The sequence below is a fragment of the Magallana gigas genome, chromosome 2, assembly GCF_963853765.1.
Source record: "Magallana gigas chromosome 2, xbMagGiga1.1, whole genome shotgun sequence".
Classification (NCBI taxonomy): domain Eukaryota; kingdom Metazoa; phylum Mollusca; class Bivalvia; order Ostreida; family Ostreidae; genus Magallana; species Magallana gigas.
In genome coordinates, this window is record NC_088854.1 from 25,561,386 (window position 1) to 25,576,416 (window position 15,031).

At 34.0% G+C, this 15,031-nt stretch overlaps 2 protein-coding genes across 6 annotated transcripts; both read left to right on the plus strand.

The window, feature by feature from the left end:
* Positions 1–2,173: 2,173 nt before the first annotated feature.
* Positions 2,174–5,147, plus strand: LOC136272879 (uncharacterized). 3 transcript variants are annotated; one of them, XM_066075832.1, is made up of 3 exons: positions 2,176–2,660; positions 2,737–4,036; positions 4,343–5,147. In XM_066075832.1, exons 1-3 carry the CDS (start codon positions 2,636–2,638, stop codon positions 4,983–4,985), a joined length of 1,968 nt encoding a protein of 655 aa, XP_065931904.1. In that variant the 5' UTR covers positions 2,176–2,635; the 3' UTR covers positions 4,986–5,147. The 3 variants fall into 3 exon arrangements, with proteins under 3 accessions (XP_065931902.1, XP_065931903.1, XP_065931904.1); XM_066075830.1 differs by having other exon boundaries at positions 2,174–2,660; positions 2,737–5,147; XM_066075831.1 differs by having other exon boundaries at positions 2,174–2,654; positions 2,737–5,147.
* Positions 5,148–6,918: 1,771 nt separating this feature from the next.
* Positions 6,919–12,366, plus strand: LOC105332357 (heat shock 70 kDa protein 12A). Of its 3 annotated transcripts, none has more exons than XM_011434928.4 (5): positions 6,919–7,123; positions 9,003–9,336; positions 9,434–9,652; positions 10,188–10,347; positions 10,455–12,366. In XM_011434928.4, exons 2-5 carry the CDS (start codon positions 9,010–9,012, stop codon positions 11,519–11,521), a joined length of 1,773 nt encoding a protein of 590 aa, XP_011433230.3. In that variant the 5' UTR covers positions 6,919–7,123; positions 9,003–9,009; the 3' UTR covers positions 11,522–12,366. The 3 variants fall into 3 exon arrangements, with proteins under 3 accessions (XP_011433230.3, XP_019924450.3, XP_065931909.1); XM_020068891.3 differs by having other exon boundaries at positions 7,111–7,239; XM_066075837.1 differs by lacking the exon at positions 6,919–7,123 and adding an exon at positions 8,303–8,428.
* Positions 12,367–15,031: the final 2,665 nt, after the last annotated feature.

Genomic DNA, 15,031 nt, shown 5'->3' on the forward strand with positions numbered 1-15,031 from the left:
TTTGCCATGTTCTAAAAGCTCCAGCGAGTACAGGAATTTGTCTTTTATCAGAGCCTGTGCAACATACGTTCAAAAATAGAACAGGACACAGTAATTATCTTTGAAATATTTATATCCGCATTGAACAAACTTCTCACGTGAGAAAGTCTTGCAAAATTTCTCGACTGCTGTATGTGTACTGGTAAACAGATAGGGTCACTGCGCGTATAAATGGGTCTGATCTCTTATTATGGCAGTTAAAATATTCACATTGTCACTAGAGTCGCTATTGTACTTTACAATTCATTGTAAAGAATGCACCTCATATTGTGATAAAAAGTAGGACAGAAGATTGATTCCACACGTTGTGTCTGCAAAACTTAAATCTCCTTTCAGATATAACAACATTGATCAGTCGTAACTAATTTCGATAGCCCTTCTCCCTTACTTTTATTGTGGTGATCGTATACAATAACGCCATTCTACCATGTACGTACTATGGCAGGAGTTGTAATATAATATCGACTAGATTTAGATCTGAAGATAATGGGTTACCTTGATAAATTCACTTTAAATTTTACAGCTTTCATATCGAGTCTCCATACGCAAATTAAGTACATGTAATGAATTTATACTCCGTTAGCATAAAGCTGAACACGGTCAAATATAATGATTATTTTTCTAAAAAGTTTATATTGTAAATAGCATTGAGCAAAATTTCAACATTGAATTTCTTAATCGGCCAAAATTTTACTGAATTAATGGGGAAACACAACGTTAACGATAAGCTATTCATGGGGAGAAATAAACTTCGGTGAGAGTTATTCCTCATGACAATATAAGATTGTACTATGAAATAAAATAAAGAATAAGATTATGACACGATATCGACTGGATGTTGATATCTGATATATAGCAATGTCCTACTGGATAATGTAAAAGTGCTTGATATATTTTACTTCATGTATCGACCATTTACCTAGAAAGTAAACAACTATACACGTAGCGCAAGTTTTTGTGCGCAATTAATTGCAAGTGTTTTGCCTTCTTCGCTAGCCAAGGGTTTACGATCCACCCTGCTCTTAGTGGATCGTAAACCCTTGGCTAGCGAAGGTGGTGTTTTGCAAGTATATCGTTTAGCGAATATCAACAGTTTGTCGAATTTTCGCAGATCCACAGCTAGCCATCCAAAACAAAATTAATTTCTTTTTAATCAGAAAAATAGCTTTGCTTTTAATAAGTTTACAACATAAGTGTTATAATTATAATTATCACTTTCTACAGCAAATAATAAGATTTTTTTTCTAAACAGCCAATGTTAATCCTAAAACAAAATTCTATAAATAGATTTAAAAAATGATATATAGAGGGATAAAAAAAAATTGGCTTCTATTGAGATTGACAAAACGAACACCAAAATCAAACACAATCCTACAGGACGAAATATTTTTTGGTTCGACCGCAATGACATCCCACATGAAATTAACCAAACCACGTCATATTTCAACAAACGTAAATCATTGACTCCCTTTGTACCTTTTACTTGTAGTTTACTAACCTATGATATAATCCAGTCTTTGTCTATCAATACTTTGAAGTTAAAGAAGACATTTGAGATAAGATGGAATTTAGAGTCCCTGCAATAAATTAGTATTCGGTAGTTCCGGGTCTGCGGTCGAGGTTCCTTCTTTGACTCATGGGGGAACGGGTTGGGCTTCCAGCAAAATAGGTCTTGTCTTGTCAGTCGTAAACTAAGTAAAAAAAAACATAAATAGCGATAGAAAATGAGACCCAGTAAAAGAATTATGACGCCTCTTTTTATTTGGTATTTGGTCCAACGTAACAGTAGAAGAAGTAAACAAGCATACCAATATCATTCAGATGGAACAGTATCCTAAGTTCTCACGCTTACGGTATCATATGATTCAAATGTTTGCATTGAAATCTTATACACCCGATAAACACTTTTCAGACAACTTATTCGACCTAATTTTGTTTCCTACCGAACATTGACTTAGCTTAAATTGCATTTGCATACAGCTTCCTTTAAAATATCACAAGTTTTAAACTAAACTAAATAAATCTGAATAAATTTTTAATTACTCTTTTGAGAAAACAGTGTACACAAAATGCTTGCAAAATGTTGTGTATTTCTTTTAAAAATTCTATTTTAGTATATATGTGTATTTTATTTTTTGATTATCAGAAGTGTGTACTAAAGTAATGAACTTCAACATTTACATACTAGTTGTATGTATTAATTATTACTATTATAAGTGGCTTGGACAAGATCCCCAGCTCTTAGTGAGTGAGCGATGTACAAAAATCAAATATAATTGATTTTTCGGGGGAAAGTGTTTGCAATTCAATGGCCATTCTTTGATCCTCTTAAAGTTTGTCCTAACCCGCAGGATAAACTAAAACAGTTTCAAATTTTTAAAAATCGTTATTCAAATCTCTTGCCCCTGAATTTTCTTTTGAGTAACTAGTAATTCCTGTTGTTCAATTTCTAGACTCATTTGTCACTCAAGACCAATGCTATTGACTTTCTCCGCTCAGTTATTAGAACAGTTTAGCTCTTTATTTTGATAACATGAGCTAAGATAGAATTTTAAGAAGGCGAGTTTACTGTTCAGACTTGATTTACAGAGCAGCCATGATTCTCCTGTATTCTTGTACGTGTAAGTTTATTTTTTGTTTACATTTGTAAATACATTAAACATTTACAGAGTCACTGATAACTTTATTCTGATTTAGATTTGCTGCTTTGGAGAGGAAGCACTTCCCAAAAAGGACTTGTATTGTTCTTTTTGCTGCACGTATTTTGCAACGTTACATCCAAAAGAATCGTTCAAACACCAAGAACTCTGTCGGCAAACCAATCTGCTAAAATCACAAATTCTTGCAACATTCGAATCAAATTTAATACAAGCCACGTAGAGGATCTCACGGATTTGCTTTCTGTTGCAGAGAAATCTATATTCTACATCCATTTCGATATCAAAAGCCCAGCAATGAAGGAAAGGATTTGGTCACGAAGTTCGTTAAACTGGATAATCATCGATGAAAATGGACATTTTTTGCTGACCTTACCCCGTAATTACGACGTCGTCACATTTGGACTTCTAAAGCGAAAAATCGGCATTGCGAACCTTACCGTTTTCCTTGAAACCAAGAATTGTACAAGCGAAGAATTCGACATCTCTTTTAGAAAACTGATGTTGAGTTTGATCCGGAAGATGAAGTATAACAACAAAGTTTATCATATATGCCGCCGCATTTTTCCTCAGGACAATAATAACATTGTCTTTGCAAAGTTCTTCTTCATCACGCCGACCTGGAAAGGTTACGAAGTGGAGTGTTTCGGAATGGATGATCAGAATAACACACTGTCCAGAAAGATACGGGAAGGGGCGTATGTGTTCACAGTGTACTGGACGGCTTACGTCATCATAGTGTTCTCCCCCGTTCTTGTATTGTTTTTAGTAAACTTAATGGACACACGAAATGACAGGTTCAAATTTTACAGGGAGGGAGATGTACCATATAGCATTGACCGGGGCATCGTTAACCTTTCCAAGGTTTTGGATTACTTCATACCAAACTTCTGTGCATCCGACCGTTCTTTTCAAAAAGTGTGTTTTGTATTATGGTTCGTCAACCTTGTGGTGTATTGTGTAAATATGTGGTGCCACGTTTCGAAAAAATCGGTCGAACTTGAAATGGATAACGTTGAAATTTGGGCCGGATCCGTCATTTCGAAAGAAGTAAAACTGTTGCTGTTTGTCTTAATTTACACAATAGCCTTTGTTGTGTTGATTGTGTTGATGAGACAGTGTAGTGAAATAGGGATAAGTGGGACTATAAAGAAACCCATGGTTTATTTTCTTAGCTCGGTAGGTACATGTAAGCACGCTAGTTGTAATCTGTCGAAAAAGAGTCTACATTTCTTTGTGACGAAAGTGGATGAGGACAAGATAGAGACGGGTAGCACTGGACGACACCTGCTGTGGGTTCAGATGGAGCGGTTTTTCTTGCTAGCAAACAAAGAATTCTGGTACTTCATATTCAGACAGTCATTTTATATTCTAATCAAGTTAAAGAAATACGGGTTTTGTGTTTTCGTCGCATTTTTCTTTCCATGCTTATTTTTTGGCTGTCTCTGCTTCCTTTTTACTTTGTCTGCTAATTTTCTATGGGGTATTTTTCCTATTTTTGGCTTTCTTTTTACAAGTTTAGCCTCGGCGAAAAGTTGTTGTTCTTTGTTGAAGGTCATACTGATAACATTTCTGCTCCATTTTTTTATTCAAATTGTTTTCGGTGAAAACTTAGTTTTTGTAATGAATGTTGTTCTTGTATCAAGTTTGATAGGTGTACCGGAAACGAGTTCTGAGAGTTTTCCATTCCTGTCTCAATTTGTTCCAATTTTGGTATACACGATCGGTTATTGGAATCAGTTTACAAAAAAATACAAAAGTCTCTTGGACATTATTTTAGAAATGAAGAAAGAACTAAGGGAACAACAAAACGAAGACGAAGCAGAGGAAACCAAAGATCGGGAAAAAGAAGAAATATCAGTATCCACTCAAGAATTCGATATCATCTGTGAGTTCATAATCCCTGTCAAAGAGCAATGCATTCGGCTGCTAGGAAAAATAGTTGGAACACTTCTATTTCTTGTGATCGCAGTCACAATGTTGTTCTGGAAAAGATCCAGCGACTATGCCAGCGTTGATCAGTTGGTGATGTTCGTATTCGTCTTTCTCCTGCCCAAAGTCGTCGAGTACTGCTGCAAAAATCCGAACGAAAGTCAGACAAGGGATTTAAAATCCAAGGTTAAAGAGCTTTTGTGTAGATTTGAGAATGGTGACTCCGTGAAATTTGGTCATGCGGACTTTGATAAGACGAATTCCGTGGTGTGTCTCTGGAAATCGCTTTGTACAAAAGGATCTGACGCGAAAGAACAAGAAAAAGATACGACGACAGACAAAAGCAGTTGTGTATAAAGTGCATATCGTTGAGACATAGATATTTCTTTTTACAAAGATTGTTATTGGGTTATAAGAAGAAAAGTCAGACGGGAAAGCAAGTGCTTCCTACATTATGTGTACATGTACCTAGCTAGCTGTATTTGCATATACCCAAGGTCATTAAAAATTTAGTTGATATATCTTGTAAACTGAATTTTTAATCACCAAGTAAACATGTTGAATATCACTGCAATTCACCATGCAATGGTCATTTTTCGTTCGAAAAACTCTCTTTACACATAAGTTAACAGGTATACATATACATGTATGTAAGTGAAACGGGGAACCACCTTTTACTTTGAAAGAAAAAAATTAAATATAACTATATTCGTTATGGAACACTGATAGCTGACTTTCTGTGTTTTATTGGGTGTGAATGTAACACATTTTTTTTAAAGTACAAAAGTTACGGGTATGATATCGGGTATTTTTTTTCTTGATAAATCACTACCTCAATCACGGCTGCATTCCATGTCACTCACAGGTGATTTGAATTAAAAGTTGCTAAAAAAAAAAAAAACTCGAGCAAAAAAAAAATCATCCATCTTGTTTTAATCAGTTTTTAAATCGGCAATTAAACCAACGTAGACACCGCTTTAAATCACCATTGTGGGTATCTGAATACATTAACAAATGTGATTTTAAGAGAAAGAAAGTGAGCGCACAAGATGGTAAGTTTGCAGGAATCCTCGACACGAATCAATTGGGATTTAAATGTCTATAACCTCAAAAGGCTATGTACAGGTTTCAACAAAAATATATTATGTTGAGAGTCGAAGTACATGGCTATTCCGGTTATTAAAAAACTCACAAAGCTTTCAAAAAATGGCAATGAGAGGTAAACCGATAACTAGTTGGAAATGTTAATGCAAACATATTTTAATGAAGTTATATTGTGTATATCCTAAAAAACTAGTAATAAGAAAAGATTTTTTTTATAGTGTTCATACAGCAGATCTAGAAATCAATAATAACAAATTAAAATATACCGGTATATTATAATTCAACATCATGTTATAATAACAAACATTTAAAACAAAAAAGTTTATTTTTAAGAAAAAAGACAACCAGTTGGATTTGAACCCAAAACACTGAAAGTATGTATTCACTAATCCAGGACGAAACCACTGAGCCATGCGAGACTTGTCAATATATGCTCTATAAAGTACTGTTTGAAACAACACTGTCATATCAATGGACTTTGTTTTTTATCCCTCAAAAAATAATTTGAAAAAGTACATAATTAGTCATCTCTGGGTCATCTCTCCATCTTTTTTTAAAAAGCGACATTTTAAATGTTGAAATATGTTATCTTTACACGTTTCAAATTTGTGGAGAGAAGACCCAGAGACAACAAAATCATTTAAAAACAGTTGTAAATAAGTAGGATTTGGCATGAATTGCATCCTGTTGCTATATTTAGACCCATATTATAATAAAACCTTTTGCATTTCAAATATTTTTCCACTCATTCCACATCCAACAGAAACCAAATAACGGTTATAATTCGAAAAATATTCAAAATTAATTGATGACATTTTCACTCTCCTTGTGCGCCCAGATTCCTGCCGAATCTACATCTTAAGCGCTCACATTCTTTGGTGTCATATTTCGTTCTAATTTTTTTCTTTGAAAACTTTTGCCGTCATTTTGGGAACAGTGAAATGGCCACACGTATGTTTCGAAAGATCAATCGCAACTTCTCGGGCCTTTCCGGCAGGCTCGGAGTATTACATAGGCGTCCATGACAACTCCCCTTTTTATAGAACTTGATATAAATACAACACATTTCATGATCTGATTGAGACGTGAGCTACACTTCATTAAAAAGTAAACGATATACATTAAAATATAACACAGAAGCGACTTACAAGACTGCCTAGCCGATATTTATTTTTATCTTAATGGGAAGCGACTCCATTTTGTATAAAATTCTTACATCCGGTGATGTTAATACATTCGAGGTGTTTTTCCGAGCCTACCGGAAAGGCCCGAAAAGTTGCGATTGACGAAAGATGTCTGTATATCACGCATATGCCAGTCTATGTATAGTAGACGACTAAAAATTATTTGTGACATGCGCACTAAAACTGAAAGTTGACTTACGGTGAGAGGTAAGTAATTAATAATCCATTTGATGTTTGATACGGGTTTTTTTTACCACAAAGGCCCAAAACTGAGAAATAAAGAAGTCGGAACTGTCACGTGTAATTAATCGAACAATCTTGTGGTGAGTTCTGTCGATATGGTTTATGAATATCATCAAAGCAGACGTGAAACTTACCTCAAAGTACAATCGTACAATCCTATTCTAATTGTACTTCTGTATATTGTATAATTATCTGTGAAAAAGCAATATTTAATGTACATTTTACAATAGTAACCATCACCACTCCTCAAATAAATAGAACTAAGTTATTTATAGATATTTAAGGTTTTTCCCCCGAAAAAAAACGTTGGCTTTTTGGTTGTTTAGCTTTTCATTGCTTGCAGTTGGGTTATTTTTCCTAGAGCTATTTTTTAAATTTTATATACCAACCTCAGATTTAGTATCATAGCAATAATGGTTAGGTATATTATAGCAAACCCAAATTAACAAATTCACCGTGTAATGTTATTGTGTACAACCGTTCATGTGTTCCCATGATTCATCCAAGCCTTTAGGGCTTAAAGCAACCGGATAATTATAATATTAATATGAAAAAGTATAGTCATCTCAAGCAGATTTTATCAAAAAGGATCAAATTTTATAAGGACTATTAAAGGGGAATTTACAAGTACCTGAGCTCACCGTAATCCGTGTGGTAGTCAGTATCAGTGAAACGACGCAATTTATTTCCTTGTGCAATTTTTAAGTCGGATTGTTTCCGTCCACTGTAGAGCGGAGTGGGTCGAAAACCATTTGTTAACAAAGATGGATAACGATCTGATTGCAAAACTCGTAAAATTAGGTAAACATCTGCCTTAAACCGCCAATGATGGTACCAGTACTATTATCCTCTTCCGGGAGGGGGGTTAAATATGATTGACTATAACGCAGGAGATGCTACATAGCCAGCCCTGGAGGAAAGTGACTAAATGACTACACAGGAGGAAACAGCAATTAAGTCATTTTTCCGGGATTGACTCATTAAAAATTCTACATGCAACACCGGCATATTTAGAAATAACGACGTGTAACGACCAAATAAAAAATAACGACAGTTTTATAAGAAAAAAATAACTCCGACTCGTATTAAACATTACAAAAAAGATGCATAATCATATCTGTCTATTAAGGCGGTATGGGACACTTCCATGTTGTGACCAATTGTTTATCGAAATAAACAATGAAAAAAGTGTACTTATATAAGAGTTTCTTTTCCAATATTGTCACCTAACAGCGTAGAGGAGTGGGTTAGAGGGGTAACTACGAATCTGTAAGTCATGAGTTCGAATCCCGCTGGGAGTTTTACAATTGTTACCTCTCCAAATATTTTTAAAAGCTCTTTTTTTTTGTTAAATATTATAAAGTTCGAAAATTCTAAACCAATGAATTATTTCAATTATAATGTACTTTAATCCACTTTAATATCGACTGATGCCCCATACCACCTCAAGTCTTTGGATCACGTCAATAAGGCAATTCTATGTTAGGCTGCTCTCACAGGTTCTTGTACTTTATGTATGTTAATCCAAAACAGTATTGTTTTTTCGTGTGCTCTTCTAAAGTAAAATTTTGATTTGGTACATGTTCGTGGCGTTTAAATCAATGACATCCAATAATATAAGTTCATGTAAAAAAGCAAGTGTATTTAGGGAGTAATTTTGGATCAGGCAAAATGGTTCATTTAAATGTGAAGGTAAACCTGTGACGTGTATGTATACATGCAAAGGTTAATAAGGTTTACTCAAGTTGTCTGAAGTATAGGGTAAAACAAACCACTCGTTTATCTTGAAATACAATGTACATAGTGACACTGAGTACTAATACATTCTTCTCCCTTTTTTCAGTTATCCAATGGCGAGTGCTAGTGTTGGCGTGGTGCCTCGCCAACACCGACTGTTCGTGGCTGCCATTGACTTCGGTACGACTTACTCGGGGTACGCTTTTTCAACAAAGGACGATTGGGAGAAAGAGCCTCTAAAGATTTTTTTTAACAACTGGAATGCAGGAAACCTACTGTCTAGAAAAGCATCGACCGCTCTTTTGCTAAAACCCGACAAGAGCTTAAGTTCGTTTGGATACGATGCCGAGACAAAATATGCAGATATGATCGAAGATAAGGAGAATTTCGAAGACTATTACTACTTCCACTGCTTTAAGATGTTGCTTCACAATAATAAAGTAAACAATGTCATCAAATAAAATGTTTTAATGGATTTTCTCATAATTTATCGGGTATTAGTCTTTTAAAACTGTCTCCTTTTTCTTCCTTAAATAGAAATTACGTCGAGATACGGAGATAAAGGATGCAACAGGGAAACCCCTAAAAGCTATGCATGTGTTCAGTCAGTCCATCAAGTTCCTTCTACAAAAACTTTTTGAAAGCCTAGAAGAAAAGTTTACGGATATTCAAAAAGATGATATACACTACGTCTTGACTGTTCCCGCAATTTGGGATGATAACGCAAAACAATTCATGCGAGAAGCAGCAGTAAAGGTAATCACGCGTTCGAATTGAACACGACGGCGTTGGAATCCAATCAGAACAATTAAGAGTCTGGCTTCACATGAATTCAGACAAGCAAAATAAAACCATATTCTATCTTTTTTTTAATTTTTTTATTGTGAAATTTGATACAATTTAAACTTGTAAAAAAATTCCCCCATTTAAGACGGTATATGACACCTCCATATTGTGACGTACTTCCTAATCAAAATGAAAAATAAAATCATGTAAATTTTTATATTTTATGTTCTTTCCCGTTATTGTTACCTAACATTGTAGCTCAATATATTGGAGCGTTAACTACGGATCTGTGAGTCATGAGCTCGAATCTCACTGGGGCTTTTATAATTTTTACCTTTCTAAATATTCTTAAAACATATTTTTTGTCAAATATTGTAAAATTGAAAAATTCTAAAATGGTAAAAGTATTTCAATTATGCTATACTTTTATTCAGAACAAAATCGACAGGTGCCCCATACATCTCCATTTATTTACAGTTTGTAATTAAATATGACTTTCTTATAGGCTGGTATATTGGAGAAACAATTATCTTTAGCTCTGGAACCGGAAACTGCGTCCATTTACTGTCAGCAACTGCAACAAACGCGTCAAACAGATGAAGGAGGGGCATCATTCCTCGATGTCGCAGAAACAGGAACAAGGTTTATGGTGGTGGATCTTGGAGGTAAAAAACAAGACACCGCTGTTATAATTGCAATAGCACCTGATCATCTGGTGTTTGTTTGTTTAAAATGAGTGAAAACCTTGATTACTAAAATTCTTTTTCTAAAGGTGGGACCACTGATATTACGTTCCAAGAACGCTGTATAGACGGCAAACTGAGGGAAATTCATCGGCCCATGGGTGGACCCTGGGGAGGGAGAAATATCAACGAGGCTTTCTTTGCTTTCATAGAAGAAATATTTAAGAAAGATGTGCTCGATAAATTTAAAAAGGTCTATATGGACGATTATCTTCATATGGAAAGACAATTTGAAACCAAAAAACGTGCCTTCACCTCAGAATCTGGTGTTGTCAAAATGACATTTCCGCTGTCTTTGATCGAGTTGGCAAAAAAAATCTGGAAAACAGACTCTGTTGATGAAATAATAAAAAATTCGAAATACGCAGGGAAAGTAAAAACCGAAACGCAAAAGCTTCATATACCCAAAGATATTTTTATTTCATTATTTCTTCCTACTGTGGATAAAATAATAGCCCATATTCAAAAGATTGTTGAAGACAATTCTGTTTCATTTGACTACATTTTATTGGTCGGTGGTTTTGCTGAATGCAATATTGTTCAAAAACGATTTGATGATACATTTAACGATAAAAAGGTAATCATACCGGAAGAAGCCGGACTGGCCGTTCTAAAGGGCGCTGTTCTGTACGGCCATATGCCACAAATAATAGCAACAAGGGTAGCCCGGCACACGTACGGAATTGAAAGCTATCCAAAATTCGTTGACGGGAAACATCCTGTTTCCAAAAGAGTTGTCATCGATGGTGTAGCCAGATGTAAGGACGTCTTCTTTAAATATGTAACCATTGGACAAGAAATCACTCCAGGGTACAAACTTTCTCAAGATTTTCAAGTCCTTAAACTAGAAAATAACACACTAGAGTGTACAATATTCGCCTCTTGGGAGAAAAATCCGAAATTTATCACGGACGAGTCCTGCTTCAAGCTTGGAACACTTACGGTCCCTCTGCCACAGCAGCGATCCATTGAGCTTCTTAAAATCGAGGAAACAATGGTGTTTGGGGAAACTGATCATGAATTGCACTTTTTTGTGAGAGATAAAATCAACAACCGTACATATGATGGCGATTTCTTTAACCTTCTGGACAAATGAAGATCTTATATCTAAATGGGGAAAAAACAACAATCATTATTTTATGGCATTATTTTTCCATTTTACAGATTTATCAGATCATGTGAAAACACTAAGAATATCAAATTTGAAACGTATAGTCCAATATCTTTCATCAATGATGCAAATGACATATACGAAGTTTTTGGGTGCAAATGGGGTTTACGAAACTGTAGGAAATGAAAATAACGTATTAATGTCAATAATTTAATATTTAATCGTACAATTGCTAAAAAAAAAATGTATAAATATAAGTCATAAGGAATCATTATTTGGATTTTATGAGGTGATAATTATGGTCGCGGTTATTAAGCCCAGTCAACGAGGAAATCCACCAAAGTTCCGAAAGTTCTAGTGTTCATGTATATACCGCATCACAGCCGTGATCTAGAATCAGAGAGATGGATTGCCAACATACTGTACATAAATTGTGTAAAAGCAAAAATTTTAGGCATTTTTACATAAAATGTATCTACCTGATCATGAACTTTATTTAAGTTAATTTAACGAAATAAATGTATGCGTACTTCACTAATCCACAGGTATCTGAGTTTTAATCACAACCCGATGCCAATAGGAAATCAAAGAAGTGAAATTACTGCGTATTGTGACGGAGTTGATTTTTATTAACATTGATTAATTTTATTAATATTGCCTATTGTATGACAACTATCTTAGCAATACTGTTTCATTGTCAGTTGATACATATTCTTTAAATGAACAGTCTAGCTCTACTCACAATTCTAGTGCTTGTCGTTTATAAAAATAGATAACTTTATTTAAGAAAAACGTTTCATTGTTTGCATGTCATATATGTTAATAAAAAATTAACAAAGAAATTCATCTTTTATCTTTAAGTTAGCTTTTTTAAAGTGAACCTTTTTGCCCCACTCGGGAATGTTGACGCCTGAACTCCAGCTCAAGTTTTATTATGGCCATCTCAGCCTCGTCTTATTTGTATAATGCGGGTAAAATTCGAAAAATTTCAAAATGCTAATCAGGTTTCATTTTTTACAAGTGTTGTGAAATGATTTTTTATTCTTAATAAGTTTATTCATCTTAGATGGTACATGTCATGTATTTTACGATGCAGATTTATTTATGGTCTGCAGCGACTTAAATGATTAATTTTAGAAATCAACAACTAAAAAATATCTATATATGCAATTTAATGATCATTTGTCTAATTTTTTTTATCTTTGTTGTTGATAAAAAATTCATGTATCTGTGATCAATTATATCATCAGTATACTTGTCCAAGACATATGTGCGTGTCTTATTAGTCTGTCTACCAACGATTCAAATTTCCCGCCGCTATTGTAACCTGAAGCAGTTTTAATTTTTCAAAATCTCAGATGGTGAAAAGAAGTATGTTGATGTATGCACTTTATTTTCTTTGAACTCATGTAATCAGCAACAAAACATTATATGAAAGGGAATGAACGCATGAATTAATTGAAGTTACATTCAAATGATAAATGATTGATCAGACTTTTCTAAACTTTTAAACATCCAGACTACAAAATTTTAATGAACAATCCATGAAATTTACCTGCATCAATCAAAATGAAGGTAGGTAGCATGATGCTAGTTAATTCATTAATATCGAAAACAAGTATGCTATAGTGCATAAAAATTAGGGAAAAGACATACAGCAAATAAAAATTACCTGATAAGATGATAGTATTACTCTAAACAGATACACACAGATACATACTATAATACCACAGGAACATTAAAATGTAAATGATAACTGTGGGGCTAACAAAAATAACAATGTATTTTTGCATCAAATAGTCACATTATACATATTATTTAGCAAGATACAGTCAGTTATATGTTTTTTGAAAACTAACTCTTTGCCCTTTTTTTTAATGTTGTGAATTGTAATGAATACATGCAGGGCAAAAACTTTTTGCTTTTAAACATGATTGATATTATTAAACTAAAAAGGTGAAATATATCTAATGAACTTAAAATTTCATAATTTTCAGGATAATCCAAATGATTAAAATATAATCCCACAATGTTTAAATGATAGCAAACAAGAAATTGAATCAACAAAATAATCTCGGAAAAGTGACCAAGACTACAAAATCATACAACCACCATGGAGTAGTTTGACTATTTTGAAGTAAAAGCATTTCATTTAAAGACAATGATTTCTAAACTGACTGTGTGCTTGAAGCATAAACTTAGCCATCTAGCATTGGTATAAATCAAAACACAGTCGCATTGCAAAAGGGGAAGTGAAAAGGCCAGGGGTCAGTGGCCTCTCCACTATAAAAACAATGTACTTGTTTTTATATTCACTATGGAAAAGTAAACGTTCAAGCCAATTGGCTACTTCACTTCGATAAACAATGTCATGTGCCTGGAACAGCTAGATAACAATGAGGAAAGTAATCAAAGTACTGAAGTACTGACGGGAGTTGATTTTATCGATTATCATTTATTTTAAAATCAGCGATATGTGATCTTGCATGGCAAGTAGTAACGGTAATCGAAATATTTCTGAGAAATTGTATGGAGCCAGGCAAGATTGAACTCTAGTTTTGTTTAACCAAACGCTCGACTGTCTCCGTTTATCTCCGACAAGCAAGAGAGACTCTCTGTTTTGTCGGATATTAACGGCAGCCGAGCGTCTGGTTGAACGAGACTAGTACATTGAAGTCTAGCGTATGAATACATGATAAGACTTCAAAAAATTTCTAAACTGTTTGTACCATTTAAAATCTTACTATTTTCATGGTATTAATAAATAGGTTTTCTTTAAAAAGCAATGCTTCAGAATACATTGCATCGAATTTATCGATTATTTTCAGGAACTAAGTGTTGTCAGCGGTATTGATTTGTGCTTAGGTCCAAACACTGTTTCGCTTTCGGTTTGCCCGAGTAAGTGCATAGGAGAGTTGATTAAAATCAACTCCCAACAAAATAAATTCTGCTTAGATTACAAATATTTGAAACTTTATGTCCGAAGATATGATGAAAAATTATATTACGCCAATTAAATGAAACTTGGACTTTGAGTAGATATCCCAAACTGCAATTTGATACCTATTTTATTGTCAGTCATTATGTCAACAACACTTCGTCCTTATTTGCCTATTTAACCAGTGCTTCCTTTGTTAACAGATAGTTACATCTAACTGAAAACCAACTGTCTTGTTAAAATAGCTCTTAGATTTAAAAAAAAATTGCATTTTCTTTACACTAATATTAGATACAGTACACTTTATATACAATGTAACTACAAACACAGAAAAATATAATCAATTACAATCTCAATTCAATCACATTCAAAATATTTCATCACAAAAAGCCAATTTTACAATCAAATTTGGTGTGGTGATATATAATCTTAAAGCATAGACTATTAAAAATCTGCAGGTTTTAGTTGCAGTGCATTAATGTATTTACAATAAAATGATCAGTTTCCATTTTGAACCACATAGTTACTCAGTAGATCAAAGGAAACTTCACACTGCT

What these genes read in the sequence shown, in the direction of transcription:
- LOC136272879 (XM_066075830.1), top strand. Translation starts at nt 2,636, where the DNA reads ATGATTCTCCTGTATTCTTGTACGT. An exon ending in TCTCCTGTATTCTTGTACGT is followed by an intron (nt 2,661 to 2,736) that starts GTAAGTTTATTT and finishes ATTCTGATTTAG; the next exon opens with ATTTGCTGCTTTGGAGAGGA.
- LOC105332357 (XM_011434928.4), top strand. Translation starts at nt 9,010, where the DNA reads ATGGCGAGTGCTAGTGTTGGCGTGGTGCCTCGCCAACACCGACTGTTC. An exon ending in TGCGAGAAGCAGCAGTAAAG is followed by an intron (nt 9,653 to 10,187) that starts GTAATCACGCGT and finishes ACTTTCTTATAG; the next exon opens with GCTGGTATATTGGAGAAACA. An exon ending in TATGGTGGTGGATCTTGGAG is followed by an intron (nt 10,348 to 10,454) that starts GTAAAAAACAAG and finishes CTTTTTCTAAAG; the next exon opens with GTGGGACCACTGATATTACG.